This window comes from Callospermophilus lateralis, chromosome 6 (genome assembly GCF_048772815.1).
Source record: "Callospermophilus lateralis isolate mCalLat2 chromosome 6, mCalLat2.hap1, whole genome shotgun sequence".
NCBI lineage: Eukaryota > Metazoa > Chordata > Mammalia > Rodentia > Sciuridae > Callospermophilus > Callospermophilus lateralis.
In genome coordinates, this window is record NC_135310.1 from 9,685,603 (window position 1) to 9,702,049 (window position 16,447).

Consider the following 16,447-nt stretch of genomic DNA (forward strand, 5'->3'; position numbering starts at 1 on the left):
GGCTCCGGGGAGGAGCTGAAGTCCACAATTCTCTGTCAATAAGCTTTGACAGAGACCAGAGAGGTGGTTCCAAGGGCACTATCTGACATCAGGGGAACAACTGTGGTCGGCCAGTTGGTCTGGTGGCCCCCCAGGACCAGGCCTTGCAGCCGCTGGCTCTCACACTTAACTGCGCACAGAGCTCTTTATGTGCTGGCTGCTTGAAACTGAGGTCCTAAAGTGTGTTTTGCTCTCGACAGTTGTGACTTTTCTGGAGAAACCAGAATTGTTTATATCCTTTAGGATGCAAAAAGGGAACACAGATATTATCAATTGTTTAATAATACACCAGATGGGCTGGGGGGCCATGTAGCTCAATGGGAGCATGCAGGAGGCCCTGGGTTTAGTGCCCCACACAACAAAAATATTATTACCCTAAATACATAAAATGTTTCACTAAACTTGACAACTCCTTGCCTATGCAAGTTTTTAAAAATTGAAGTTTTAACTTTTGTGGAAAGTCTTTTTTTTTTAAATTTGTTGAAATAAATTCTCTGCTAGGTTTAGGCTATAACCTAAAAAATGAACTTACATGGACCTATATGGACTCACATGGACCTATATAGACTTACATGAACTCAAATAGATTTTTTTTTTTCTTTTTTAGGTGCAAGAAATCAAACCCAGGGCCTCTCGCCTACTAGGCAAGCACTCTACCACTGAGCTATATCCCCAGCCCCTCTAATGAACATTTTTAAAGTTAATGCTTATGAATGCTGTTAATGTAAATAAAATCACAAATATATGCCAATCTACCTTTTTAAAATTACCTATCTTTTTCTAGCATTAGTAATTGTCAGAAGACCTCAATCAACTTTCTACCGTCATCTGGTTAGGAACTATTATTCTCTGGTTTATACATTAATGAGTAGAACAAGGAAAATCTACAGTGTTTAAAAATTTTATGACAGAATTTTGACATTTGGTACCACATTAAGAAACAAAAATATGTAACATAGTCAACAATGATATATTCCTAGGGAGACAGAAAAACAGCTGAATCCATAAAAATCAGAAACTCAAATATCTCACCTTCTAGGTCTACACAAAATACCTTAAGGTACCCACCGTAGCCTCTCCACAGCCTTCCCCTCTACCTTGAAGGCCAGCAGAGCATCCGAAAACCAGGAAGGGCTGGGCTGGGCTGAGCTCAGTGGAGGGCTCTGGTTAACATGGGCAGAACCCTGAGTTCAATCCCACAAAAAAATAATAATAATAATCAGGGAGAGCGTAGAGAGGTTAATGAGAGGTAAATTCACACCCCTGTGAAGTGCTCCGTGTACTGGGTGTTCAATTTCTGAGGATGTAGCAGGCCAGGTCTGATCATCAGATGAGGTGGGCAGGAGGGGGCCTCCAGCTGGCCAGTGGCCTGCCCTACCTGGACTGTTTCTCTGGTAGTGGTGACCTGCTGGAACTCATCTACTCTCCCACACTTCCTCACCCATGTGACCAAAGCGCTCGTATCATCTGTTGAGCCAACCAGACACAGGCTGGCCTTGAGGAGTGACCATGCACACAGATGCCCAATCATAAAAGATGCAAAGCAGTCAAGGAGAGGGAGGTGAGGAAGGTGGGCACACCTGAGTAAATAAATACCGCAGATACCTCTCACTGAAAGGATCTCCAGCCCCAGTTCAGGACCTATACACTGAGCAAACTAAAACCCTAGTCCCCTAGTGCCAGTCATTAAAAGAACCATCTAATCATCTCATTTAATCTCAACTGAGTCCTCATGAAGTTTAAACAGCTAAGCTGGCCCACAGAGATTTGGGCACAAAATCAGAGTTTCTCGAGCTAATCTGAATCAATGAATGAAAGGATAAAAACATCACCATTCCTTACACTCAGACATGGCTGGTGGGACTGCAAATTGGTGCAACCACTTTGGAAAGCAGTATGGAGATTCCTCAGAAAACTTGGAATGGATCTACCATTTGACACAGCTACCCTACTCCTCAGTTTATACCCAAAGGACTTAAAATCAGCATACTACAGTGACACAGTCACATCAATGTTTTTAGCAGCTGAGTTCACAATAGCTAAATGAGTGAACCAACCTAGATGTCCTTCAACCGATAAATGGATAACAAAAATGTGATATATATACTCAATGGAATATTACTCAGCCTTAAAGAAGAATGAAATTATGGCATTTGCAGGTAAATGATTATAACTAAGAATATGGTGCTAAACAAAATAAGCCAATCCCAAAAAAATAAAAGCCGAATGTTTGATAAGTGAATGCAGATCCATAGTGCGGTGGGGGTGGTGATAAGGAAGAATGAAGGAACTTTGGTTTGTGTAGAGGGAAGAGAGGGGAGGGGTGGGGCTGTGGGAATGGGAAGGATCGTAGAATGAGACAGACATTGTTACCCTAAATACATGTATGATTACACTACTGGAGTGACTGTGCACCATGTACAGCCAGAGGAATGAGAAGTTGTGCACAATATGTCAAAATGCATTCTACTATAAAATTGATTAATTAATTTAAAAAACCCACCACCATCCTAAACTACATGAAGACCACTGATTTTTGCACTGGAGGCCATTTCCTCTAACTGCTAGCTTTGAGCTACACCCCTGTCACCCCTTCAGACAGAACTAGCCATTATATAAGCAATTATTCCATAATGACTTTCATAAGGACTCCTGTCTACATGTGTCCTGAGTTTCAGATGGAGGACCACATAGCAACTCTTGTCTATGGGAGAAGCAAGTCAATTCTGAAGTCTCCGTCCCCCCAGGGCCAACCCAGGGTGGCATGACTCATGACAGTAACCAAAGGAAGCCTTTGATGCCTCTTCCCAGATGATTAAACCAGAATTGGGCTAGGAGAGCTTCTTGAAACATTTTAAGAGTTTAGTGGGTTAACACTCTTAGTAGGTCAACACTCTTAGTAGGTCAACACTCTTAGTAGGTTAACACTCTTAGTAGGTCAACACTCTTAGTAGGTCAACACTCTTAGTAGGTTAACACTCTCAGGTAAAATCATGACTTGCTTATTTAAAAATTTTCAATCAATCCATAAATGCATCTCAAAAGGCGAACACATGGGGTGTGGAGAGAGCAGGAGCTGTGGAGACAGGGGAGACCTTCCACTAACTAGGCAGTCCCCTGCAGGAGGATTCTTAGAAGAATCATCACCAAGCACCTGGTGCATAGATGGTGTTTCTGGAGGTTTCAGCATCCACCTTTATAGTCTTGACCCTGCGAATGCTGTGATTTCATCAGCAAAAAAGAAACAATTGTTGAAGAGCACTTCGCAAAATTCTAGTCCACAGACGTTCAACAAACGCTAAGGAGAATAGAGGATCCTAACAGAAAGCTATTTGATCTCACTACTATTACCAGTGAGCCACATGTTGGAATGCAATTTTATTTTGCATCTAAGTTACTTGCATTTTCAGAGGCATAAGCTATGGCACCTGTGCCTTATACACCAAGGAAAGTGAACATATGCAGGCGCAGTGGCACATGCCTGTAATCCCAATGGCTCTGGAGGCTGAGGCAGGAGGATTTTGAGTTCAAAGCCAGCCTCAGCAATTTAGTGAGGCCCTAAGCAATTCAGTGAGAGTTTGTCTCTAAATAAAATACAAAAAAGGTGGTGCTGGGGATGTGGCTAAGTGATTACGTTCCCATGAGTTCAATCCCTGGTACAAAAAAAGGAAAAGAAAAGTGAGTGTATTAAATATTAAGGTATTTTCATCAGTCAATGCAAGAGGCGGAAAGTTGGTTTGCATAATCAGAATTCATTGACTCTCTGCAAAAGTCCATCTGTGCAGATCTGCTCTTCCACCAGTACCCCAATGGCAAGGAATCCTCCAGAGAGCTCTTAAGAGGGCCCTGGTGGCTCATCAGATGCATGAGCTGAAAATAGCCAAATAAAGAAGATGGATTGTAAAACTGAGAAAAATCTAACTGCTAGTTTGTCCAACTGCTTGGGGATTCCCAGCTAGAACAGATCTGTGTGTGCACACAGTTGAAAGATTTTACCTCAAATAATCTGTATCTCAAATGCTTTGCAGTTACAAACCAGTGGGGTTTTTCCAGAAGCACATCTGATCTGATTTTGACCTTCTTACAAGAAAAGAGACCAATCCTGAGTAACCATGAAGAGTCAGAGAATGGAGATAAAGATAAAGAAATGATCTCATCGAGCTGCTATCAACAGTTCTTGCAAAACATTTATAACTGTCCTTTCCTTAACTTCAGAGACAGGCAAGCCCCTAGTCACACCCCATGCCAGTCACAGCCCCAGGCACTGTGAATGAACACCCCCCCTCTGCAGGGGGCACCCTGAGAACCAGTGATAAGGTGGGAGCCTGAGGGGTAGAGCCCTCAGCAGGGTGCACTGAAGTTTAGCACGTGTCACGCCCTGGAAACATGTGGGGTGGGGGGACACACTCAGGCACCAGGCGGAGGAAGTGGCTAGCACAATGGCAGGGAGGGGCAGGCACTGTGGACGGCCCACTGTGAGGCATTGATCAGGATTAAACTCGGTGCAAAAAGCAACAAGGGCTGGGCTGCCTGAGTCTCTGATTACGAGAGTGAGTCTGGGGCTGTGACTTCTGGTTTGCTACATCTAGTTGATGAAATAAGAGAAACTCTACTGCAGCCTGACAGAGCTGTGGAGGTTCAAGGCCTGGACTATGGGAACTGGGCCAGGTGCCAATCCACCTTCCCACATCACCTGAGGGGCACAGGGAGGAAGGCTTGCTCTATGGCAGACAGCCGCAGCTGGGGGTCTGAGGAAACAGTAAGAGCTCAGACAAAATGCCTGGGGCAGGAGACATGGCGTCTGGGAGACAGAGAAGTGGCCATGCTGAACCTGCGCACTAAGGGAATCATCGGTCTGCACAAACATGTCACACCACCATTGTGAAAAAGATAGGAAAAGCCAGGCTGGAGAGAAGGAGGAGCTAGGAAACTAACAAGACCACGGCAGAGAGAAGTGCTCAGTAGGGGCAGAGAGAGGCCGCTCAGCCAGGCGCCTCCCAGACCTGCAGGAGTCCTGCAGAGAAGACCCAACAATCACAGGACAAGGCCGACCTACCCGTCAGACATTATCACTGAAGAAACCAGTCAGGTGGCATCAAAGAATAACAGAATAATCAGTTCCAATTAAAGAAATCATTAAGAGGTTGATAAACAAATTCAAAGAGCTGAATAATCAGCCCAAAGGAACATTTCTTATTCCACAACAAACACTGTGGAGAAGCTGGATGAGGGGGTACATGCCAGTAGCCCCAGCCACTGGGGAGGCTGAGGAGGAGGGTCACTGGAGCCCAGCCTCAGTGACATTTTGGGAGATTCCTATCTTAAGAAAAAAAAAGGGAGGGGGGAGGGGGAATCAGTTGAAGAGACTTATTCCTAGGCACACTTTAGGAACTATTTTTAATAACAAGGATGTGGGTGGTGGTGGTGGGGGGGGACAATGTCTCTAATGCATAGAAACCAAATGAAAATAAAAATTTTAAAATACCCCTGACGTCTCTATAGTGTTAAATTTCAAAATATAATGAGGATGCATTTGTTGCAAATCTTTGATTAAAAGGTTGCAGTCCAGGATTTTAAAACTCAGAGAAGTCACTGCTCATGAGAGAAAGTCACTAGAAAGCAGTCTCAGATATGAAAAAATATATAGTATAAAAATATAAATGATGAATTTAGAAAACACATCTTTAGACCATGTGCTCTTCCTGGGGAAAAAATCTTGAGAAAGCACTACAGTTGATGGAAAATGAATCAAAATAAGGAATATGTGAACTTGGGAAATCATGACCTCAAAGATGGGCAACAGGCTCTCCAGGAGTTAAAGTGCAGCTGACTTAGCACACTTGTGGAACAAATAATTATAAAGCAAGACAGTAACAAGTGATCCTGGAAGGAGGAGTTCAATAACATTAAAAGTGATAACTGTAGGAATACAGATATTTCAAAAATGATTGGCAAGATGATTAAAATTATTTCTACAACATGTTCACTGGGATCACACCAAGAATCACATAGGATGTGGCCCTGTCATGATCCGCAGAACCACACTCCAGTGAGATTTCTACAGCCAGTAAGTGTCCATGAACTCGCTCGGCATCACTTGCCCATGCCCTTCCTTCAAAAGCAGCAGACTCCAGCTTCACCAGCTCGGCTGCCCTCTGACCCTGACCTGCCTGCTGCTCAGCGCCCATGGATGCCTTCCTCCACTCCTCTGTACTCTCTCTTTTTTTTTTTTTTTTAAATAGTTCCCAGACATCTTCTTGCCAAGCCCATTATTTCAATGGATCAAAAACATATTCTAAGGGCCAGGGTGATGGCTCAGTGCCTAGCATGTGCAAGGCGCTGGGTTCGATTCTCAGCACTGCATATAAGTAAATAAAATAAAGGTCCATTGACAATGGACAACAAAAATATTAAAAACACTCACACACACACACACACACACACACACACACACACACACACTCACACACACAACCATTACTCAGGGCTCTGAACTTGAAGGAATCGCCAGGGAGATCTCCTTCTCTGCTTTCCTCTTCCTCCCACCCCACCGGCTGCTTCTGAGTGCACTCACGGCCTCCACCCCAGCCTCTACCACCAACTTCCCAAACCAGACCTCAAGCCCTGCCTCATGCAGCGGCCAGCCCCTTCCCCTGCTCACAGAATAGCTCCAAATGGACCTCCTATCCCACAGTCATGGCGAACTTGATGGGTCCACACTGCAACTCATAGTCTTCTCAGAACCATGGGCCAGTCTCTCTTGTCAGAAAACAAAAAACCTTAGAATCACAATTTTGGACTGCCCTTACCAAGTCAGAGTACTTTTCCAAGCATAAAAGTAACAAATTTCCCAGTGCCAGATTGTGGAGCCTGAGAATTCCTTTGAAATTAAATATAAAGTAACCATTGCAGACAGGCTTGGGGAACTCCCTTCAAGGTTACAGTTTCAGTTCTTTGTTACAATTTTCTTCCTTCCTTCTTTCTTTCTTTCTTTCTTTCTTTCTTTCTTTCTTTCTTTCTTTCTTTCTTTCTTTCTTTCTCTTTCTTTCTTTCTCTTTCTTTCTTTCTTTCTTTCTTTACCATTTTGAAAGGGAGAAGGAATTACTGTTTTCTTATCAGCTGACTTCAATACCATAGTTACAAATACGGAAATATTGATAACCGAGTGCATAGCAGATTGGCAAACTCGAGCATTTCCTTTTAAAGGAGCACTTGGTTCGTTTCCAAAAACCAGAGTGTAATTTGAATCTGAAAAAGGCACCCCCCAATCCTAGTCCCCTACATCGCCAAAGCATCACAGAGGGAGGAGGGACTTGAGAGGACAATCACAAGGGTCAGTTTTGCCATTAGGCAGAAACCCAGGGGCTGCCTTCTTTCAACAGAACATGGGCTTAATAATGTTGATTCTGAAATATCTGCTTTAAAGGAGCAGAAGACGAATCATCTGAAATCTATGAATCACACACTGCATGTACTTGGTATGGGAATGGGCTGTGCACAATTTACTGTGGAAATTCTCGTAAGAGCGTGACCTAAAAGGAACAGCTAGCCTCCCAGCATCCTCCCAACTCCAGCACTTGGCTACCATGCACTGTGCCAGCCCGGAACGCTGCCTCCTGAGGCTGACCTTCAACTTAGAGATGGTAAAAGACACAATGAAACAGGAAGCTTACTAATTCTCAGAAAGTTATTTTAAAGGCAGGACTTGCCCTGACTAATCAAGTGCTGACCACAGAATGAATAGGACCTTCAGCAAGAATGACATACGTAATACTATGAAAACATTCTCTTCAGCAAGTGCAAAATAAGCTTTTTTCCCAAAAAAAAAAAAAAAAAAGTATTCCATAAATATCTACGTTTTTACTGCTTGTTTTGGTATTATAAGGTGTCGAATATCAAAATAATCATTACATTAGTACATGCATAAAAAGAATATTGTGATCATCTACTGTGTTCATAAGAAAACAATGCACATGTACTAAGTAAAATAGGCAAGCTGTATGCAAAAACTAAAACAGATGTCAGTGCTAGGTCAGAACTAAGAAACACCATATATTACCGGGTGCAGTGGCACCCACCTGTAACCCAGGGACTCAGGAGGTTAAGGCAGAAGGATGCAAGCTGGAGGCCAGCTTCAGCAACTTAGCAGGAACCTCAGAAGTTAAGCAAATCCTATCTCAAAATACAAATAAATAAATAAAAAGGTCTAGGGATGTAACTCAGTGGTAAATCACCCCTGGGTTCAATTCCTAGTATCAAAATAAAACAAAACAAAAACAAACAAACAAAAATTAAAAAAATCTTGGGCCAAGGATCTAGGTGAGTGGAGCCATAGAGTATTCCTTGGTGCAATCTAGTTCAGCAAGACAGAAACCTGTACGGCAAAGAACAAAGCTCTTCCCTTGTGAAATCAGTTTTAGTGGCTATACTCTTGAGAATTTATAAATGTATGACTCTGAAATATTTTACACATTAATTTAACTTGTCTTCATGTATTTTTTTTTTCTTTCTTTCTCTACCAGGGATTGAACTTAGGGACGCTCAACCACTGAGCCACATCCCCAGCCCATTTTTGTGTTTTATTTAGAAACAGGGTCTCTCACTTAGAAACAGAGTTGCTTAGTGCCTTGCTGTCGCTGAGGCTGGCCTTGAACTCGTGATCCTCCTGCCTCAGCCTCCCAAGCTACAGGCATGTGCCACCATTCCCAGCCAGGAGTACATTTTCTAACCTCTGAAAGTTTTATTTTAAGCAGGAAATAATTTTGTTATAGAACCATTATTGAAATGTTGCATGATTTTCAATAAAAAAATCTCCAATTCGATGTAGAAAATACAATGAATGCATCCCGTGACAACACGCTTACCTCCAAATCCTAATCAAAAAGGCACTCGAGCCAAATTAAATCCCTTATGATAAATTCCAAGATGTACGTTCACCATTTCTGCTTTGCAACAGCTCAGGACTGAGAACCTGAGAACTGAGGATGTGATGGTGAAACGCCAAGATAAAGGTCTGGGTCTGTTTCCAGCTGAGCATTATGCTGCTCCCCTTGGCACCAGCTGTGGCACCAGAGGCACCCGAGTAACTAAGAAAACACCGTGAACCTGCTGCAAATTGAAACCTTAGTCTAAAAATCTTCTCATTGTCTTATAAAAGTTCAGTGGCACATATATTGTTAAAATATTGAAAACATGGAGAATTTCTTGAGCAACAAGTTTTGAACCTAATCAGACCAAAGAAGTCTTACTACCAGCAAAATAGCCCAATGAAGACAAAGCAAAACAAACTCTGGGGCTCAGGGGTGCAGCTCAGTGGTAAAGCACTTGCGTATCACATATACAAGACCCCAGGTTCCACCCTTAGCATTGCAAACTAATAATAGTAATAATAATAATGATAAATATACATAATAACCTCTTGAGAATTTGTAAATGTATGATACATATTCTCAAATGAAACAGGAGCATACTCACAAATATCTGAAGAATGAATCTGTTAGGTCATAGCCAATTACAAAGCAAGTGGGAGAGCCTATGTGATAGCAATTCCTCGGCAATCTTATACTTCAGAGATGAGCAGGTATCTCCCAGACAAGTGGAATTTGAAGCCACTGCATATAGAATTTATTTTATTTTATTTATTATTATTATTTTTTTTTTTTTTTGCAGTCTTGGGGATGGAACCCAAGGCCACATGCATGCTTGGCAAGTGCTCTCACTGAGCCATATCCCCAGCCCTAGAACATTATTTAAGAAGGAAAAAAAAAAATCAGTACAAACCTAAGTCACCAAGTTCAATCTTACCTTTAAAAAAAAAAAAAAAATGGGGCTGGGGTTGTTGCTCAGCAGTGGAGTGCTCGCCTAGCACATGCAAGGCCCTCAGTTCAATCCTCAGCACCCCATAAAAAATAAATAAATAAAATGAAGGCATTGTGTCCAACTACAACTAAAAAAAATAATAATTTTCTTCTTCTTTTTTTTTTTTTTTTAAATGAGCAGCTTGGCGTAGTGGTATACACCTGCAATCCCAGTGACTCAGGAGGCTGAGACAGGAGGATCAAAGTCAGCCTCAGCAACAGCAAGGTGTTAAGCAACTCCATGAGACTTTGTCTCTAAATAAAATACAAAATAGGGCTGGGGATGGGATTCAGTGGCTGAGTGCCTCTGAGTTCAATACCCAGTACCCAAAAATAAATAAACATTTTAAAAATAAGCAAAAACAAGCAAATATATAGCTTAGTCTCCCTGACATTTCAACATAGTTTTATCTTGGGCCATTTCATTTTTTTAAGTAATTAATTAATTATTTTAATTAGGTATATATGACAGCAGAATGCATTTTGATTCATTGTACACAATTGCAACACAACTTTACATTTCTCTGGTTGTACACGATGTAGGTCACACCATATGTGCAGTCACACATGTACCTAGGGTATTGATGTCCATCTTATTCCACTATCTTTCCTGCCCCCATGTACCCTCTCTACCCTTCCTCCCATTTGCCTGGTCAAAGTTGGGCCATTTCACAGTAGAAACTCTCAATAAATTCCATGGAAGGGAACCCAAGTGTTAAGCAAGGGTAAGTTCATGCTTCTGCTGCTTTCCTTCTTCCTTCTCCCCAAGCACGCCCTTCCTACTGGAATCACCTTCTTCTGGTTGGCACCTGCCGGGGACCACACCTACCCTTCTCACTGCAGAAAGCAACGTTCAACCAGCTTCTTGGAGGCCCTGTCCACCTCCTCTTCCTTCACCGAGTTCTCTCTGTTGCTCCTCTCCCCCTTCTCTGTTTCCTCTGGTTCTCTGAAGCCTTAAGACTGCTGCAAAGCTAGCTGCTCACTGCTTGGCTAGGCCTCAGAGCCGGCTCCACTCTTCCCTCTCTGGTCCCTGCAGCCGAGTTCCCTCAGCCTTTTTGAACTGCCTCTCGGGTCCCCACCACTTCAGTACCAGGCTCCCACTGGGTGCTCTTCACTGCAGGGACCTTCTCATTGCTCTTTTACCTTCATCTTCCGCCTCTTGAGTCCACCCTGCAGAATAACACCCTTGGTAGGGTTTTCATGGAGTAAAGAGCCTTTGCTCACCCTCCATTCCTGCTGCTGGGGACACAGCTGTTTGAGTAGCTTTGAAGACTCTGCACTCCCACGCAAGTATCCCAGCAGGCGGCCACAGTGAGGACTCAGAGGAGACCTGGGCTCCAGGGCACACTATATTATGTCTCAGCCTCCCCTTTCTCCTCCACAAAATGAGGATGATGGTAGTAGCTACCACTTGGGATTGTTGGAAGGTTTAAATAAAGCTGACAGGAGTACTCCAGCTACGGATGGTCTAGAAATCCGCCTCTTCTCTCCCTCCTCAGAGCTCCTCTGAGCTTCCCACCCCCAGCAGCTCTGCTGATGGCAGTCCTCCAAGAGAGGACTTTCCCTGAAAGCAGAAGCCCTCTAAGCATGTCCCCTGGGCCTACCACACAGCCCAGGCCAGCCCAGCTCACAGGCCTTTTGCTTTGCAACAATCTGTAAGTTGGTCTGTATTTTTAATTGCTACCCCAGAGCTCCCCATTCCTGAATTTAAAAACTTTCCTCCCTCATCCTGTCCTCAAAGCACTTCTTCCTGAAAAAGGAGCTTCAAGCTGAGGGAGAAGCAGGGGAAAAAAAATGAGTGGGGTCAAGAGGATTTCTCAGGTCCCAGGGTGAGGCAGCGAGGAATGTCAAACAGCCTTCTGAAGTTTTACAAAGCCTTGTCTTTGGTCCTAAACCAGGAGGGCAGCCAGAAAGGACAAAGCTGGAGAGAGGACGAGGGCTGTGAAGAAGGGGCAGAGTCAAAGGAAGAAGGCAGGCGCAGATTAGCCACCCATCCCCCATCCCCACCACTCAGTGATGCAATTACCTGAGGTATTTTGAAAACACCCTTATTTCAAAATAAGGAAACTGGGGTTTTAGGAATGACATTTCATGTACTTAGAGAGTCGGGTTACAATGCCTGGGCATCATGCCCTCTAGGACAGAGATTTCAAGATGGGTCAGCTTCCTGGGAGTTGCCTCAGCCCCTGAACTCCTGTTTTGATTTTTAATTTACAGTTAATCATGAGAAGATGAAAAACTACGGAGGGATCTTGAGTCTCACCAGGCAAGGTTTATCAAATTAATTTCTTTATTTCTTTTTTCTTTCTCTCGCTCTCTATCTCTCTAATTCTATCTCTCCCTCTCCCTTTCTTTCATGCCAGGGATTGAACCCAGGTGCAGTTAACCACTGAGCTACATCCACAGCACCCCATCCACCTTTTTTTTTTTTTAAGAGAGAGTGGAGAGAGAGAGAGAGAGAGAGAGAGAGAGAGAGAGAGAGAGAGAGAGAAAGAGAGAATTTTTTAATATTTATTTTTTTAGTTTTTCGGCAGGCACAACATCTTTGTTTGTATGTGGTGCTGAGGATCCAACCCAGGCCGCATGCATGCCAGGCAAGCGCGCTACCGCTTGAGCCACATCCCCAGCCCTTTTTTTTAAATTTTGAGTCAGGGTCTCACTAAGTTGCTTAGGGCCTTGCTAAATTGCTGAGGCTGACCTTCCTGCCTCAGCCCCCTGAGGGCACTGGGTACTAAATTTCAAATCTATAGCATTGATTGAAATGGGAAGAAGGTATTTAGACCTTCCTAGAGATGATTGGAATTGTCATCTGTTCTCCTGAGGGCCCCAACCCTGCTTCAACACCCATGTGTCCAGGGCAGCTCATAGTAGGGCTTTGGTTTTCACTCTTGAGCCAAGAAAAGCCTGAAAGGCTCAGACTCCAGCCAACCAAAGAAACAAGGGTGATTAATGGAAGTCAGGGCGACGTGGTGAGCTGCTGTAGAATTCAGCACGGAGATCAGGTTGAACCACTTTTCTCTTTGGTTGAATAACTGAAATACACCTTGCAAAGGGACGGGAAATTAAGTAGATTAATGCCAGGGCATCGGGTAAAGACAGCCCTCCTGCTTTAGGAGAGAGAGCCTAGACACCACCCCACTGTGTGAGCAACTCTCCACTCTGTCCCTGGGCCACCTGTGCACATTTGGACGTCATTTTCAGGTCTCTGATTACTCTCCAGATTGACACATGCCTCACATTCCTCCTTCTGGTGTCCTTTTTCACCCCCTCCCCCAAAAGAGACCCCTCCTATGTTTTCAAGGAATCCATGACTTGCCCATTCTTGCTTTGAATGATACTGGTCCAAGGCAAATCAATATGTTGCCATTTTCAAAACAGGCAGCTCAAAAACACCAATTCTGTGTTAAAATTTGTTTAAGAACCTCACCATCAAAAGGTTAAAATGAACCTAGATTCAGTATTTCACAATAGGAACCAAATCTAGTTCTTTATCCGAGTATCAAATATAGTCCAGCTAGCCTCCTGCAGAAAGGCCTCCTTGAAAGGTGCACAGGCTCACCCTCACATTCCCTATGCCCCATTCATTCCATTTTCACTGAGGAAGATAAATTAAGGCACTAGTCAAGCGGTCCAGATGAATCTGAACTCCAGGGTTAATCCCTCGGTAGCCTGACAAACTGCTATAAATTAAAAAAAAAAAAAAAACCTTTTTAATATAACAGTTTTTTTCAAAATAAAAGGACTTCCAAGCCACTTTGGGCACACTGGAAGCATCTATGGATTGGATTGAGGAATGGCTGCTCTCTTTATTAAAGGGTTGTTTCAGACCTCTGTGAGGCCTGGTAGTGGAGTGATCTGACCCCTGGAGATGCTCACCTTTCCTCGAAGCACACCGTGCACTTCCAGGTGGAGCTCCTCCTCAGGAATACACGGCACTCAGAGCACACACGGTGGCTGCAGCCCAGGCACACGGTCCCCCGGTTCAGCAGCAGCCCCAAGGCCCGCTGGCAGCGTGCACAGCACTTCTCCTTGTATTCACGGCTGGAATTCCTGGCTCCTTTCCACCGGAGATGCTGCAGGTGTGTTTTCAGTTTCCTGTGGCCCACAGAGTCAAAGAAGATAGGGCTGCACGGAATGCCAGGCTACAGGGCAGAGCCCGCAGTACCCCGCCCGCTGCCTGTGGCATGGGAAAGGGCTTTGGCATCCGACATCCTTGGGTTTCCACTGCAACCCTTGGAGCTGAGACTCAGGGTTCTCTGAACTGTGAAGCAGATGTCAAGCTAACCACCCAGGTGTCTGCAAGGATTACGTGGCAAAGCATAAGTATATGCCTAGTGTAGAGGAGCTAGCTGCTACTTTTGATGTAGGTTCAGCCTTGTGTGCCCAAGACCAGCGAAAGAAGAAAAAAGACACAGAATAGGGCATCCATTCTAATAAGCAAGGCATGGAAAGATCCACAATCATAGAGCACACATCTCTGCTATAGGTGCAAGTTACTCGATAAAATTATTTAACTGATGCTATGCTTTTGCTACTTTGTTTTTAACAGATGATCAGCGCACTTCCAGCCCCTAACTCCTCTAGACAATAGCCAGAGTGGAAAGGGACACTGTATTATATCCCCCACAAATTGTCATTAACCAGACATTCATGGAATGTCTCTATTACCTAGTTTTAGAAGAGAAGAAACAAGATTGCATCAGAAAGGTACTTTAAAATGCAACTTTCAGTATTTGCCCTAGAAACACTGGGACAGAGTTCCTTGCCATAGTACCCATGTAACTTTGTTAATGTTCAAAATGTCTCCAGATCACTGAAAGCTCTTTAATCATCAAAGAAAATGCCATTTTTGTCAGCATATTATGTTTTCTAATGGAAGAAAGTTTACAAGTAAGTACACTCAGAGCTTTGCAATCACAAGGGAGGATGGGAAAAGAGCACTGTACCTTCCAGTTAACCAGAAAATGTTCCTTGTTTCTCAAGCATTTGGTTGTCCAAGTTTTACATTCTGTGTTTTTCTCGGCAGACTTCAAAAGAGTTCTGCCCTTGGATATAAAACAAAACTAAAAACATATTCCATTTGCTTTCTCTTTTCTTTCTGGTGGGGGGATTGAACCCAGGGCCTTGCACATGGTAAGCACACTCTTCTTATTTTCTAAACTTCATGTCCCCCATAAACATTGATAAACAGGCACCAATATATTTTACGAAGATGGACCTTAACAACAAACAGTGAACAGTTTTTTATAAATATTGTTTTTTTATATATATCTTTATTTAATTAATTTATTTTTTTAATGTGGTACTGAGGATCAAACCCAGGACTTCTCACGTGCGAGGCGAGCGCTCTACCACTGAGCCACAACCCCAGCCCCGTGGACAGTTTTGATACCATCCAGCACTGCCTTATTAAGTGTTAATTCATATCAAATAGCTCCTGCATCTAAGAGACAGACAGGAAAGAAACTTTGTTGGCAAAATAGTCAGGGACAGGCTAAGCAGGTTCATGTATATGCTCTGTCTTTCCTCAAAGCCAACACGGAAGCAAAGGTGGCCAAAGGAAAAAAGAGAGCAATGGATTCCATCAGACTTGCTCTTCCAAAGCTGCCTTCTGGTGTATTCAGGTTACACCAAAAGTAAGGTGGGAGAACTCTTAACCTGAGAGCATTCTTTTGGGGACTTCCAGAAACCTGAAAGTGCCCCAAAGTAGAGAAAAGGACAAGCAGACAGACAGCAACGTCACAAAATGATGAGCAAGGGCAGCCTCCCTTTGTTCTTACCACCTTCCAAGTTTAGTTTGATAGCAAAAATAAGCACCCACATGCCTTCATTCGGGCTCAGCAGTGAGTGAGCAGTAACCAGTAAGCAGGTAGCCCAAAGCCAAGCAGTAGCAGACTCGGGGCAGAAAAAGCCAAACCTGCAGAGTGTGCCCCTCTGCAGACGACTCACCTTATCCTTTCTTCCTCTAGGTTTTGAACCGCCTGGTCACGGTGCAGGACCTGGAGAATGACCTCGAGTTCTAACTCCTTGAGGGCATCCAGATTGACTTCGTGGGCCATTTCTTCTCCTTTTTCTTCCACCCAATTTGGAAGAGTTTCACCGTCCTGCCAAAGGGCTCCAGCATCCACATTCACCCCCACTTTCTCAAAAGAGCCCCTCTCCAATTTCATTGGTGACTCTGCTTTGCCTGGCGCCCTTTTTTCCTTTTTAACTGTGTCATAATCCTCAAGAAGAAAGCTCTCAGAGGCTGTGCCTCTGCCAGAGTCACTGGGGGAGTGTTTTCACTGGGTGCTGCTCCCGCCTCTGACGTCCGCCTGAGACAAGAGCATATCTCTTCTGAGGTTTTGCCAGAGATTGTTATAAATTATGCATGGCTCCAAGCAGATAATTTCTGCAAAGCAGAAGCAATCTCCAATCTAAAATAAGTTTACAAATAGCAGTAAGAAGTCTATCAGTGACTTATAGAAGATAACCTTTCCTTTAAACTGTTTCCAGGTCAGAAAAAAAAAAAAATGGTCATTAAAGCCCAGGCTTTTCAATACCTGTAGAAA

General features: G+C 43.7%; 1 protein-coding gene across 1 annotated transcript in view; it reads right to left on the minus strand.

Annotated features, from left to right (window-relative positions):
• Sytl3 (synaptotagmin like 3) overlaps positions 1-16,091 on the minus strand; it is a 61,015-nt gene extending 44,924 nt beyond the window's left edge. Inside the window, exons 1-2 of the mRNA XM_076859396.2 lie at positions 15,846-16,091; positions 13,773-13,991 (exon numbers count right to left, since the gene is read on the minus strand). Coding sequence (XP_076715511.1) covers positions 13,773-13,991; positions 15,846-16,066 — 440 coding nt within the window. The 5' untranslated portion in view covers positions 16,067-16,091. The remainder of the gene's footprint in view (positions 1-13,772; positions 13,992-15,845) is intronic.
• Between the last annotated feature and the right edge of the window lie 356 nt (positions 16,092-16,447).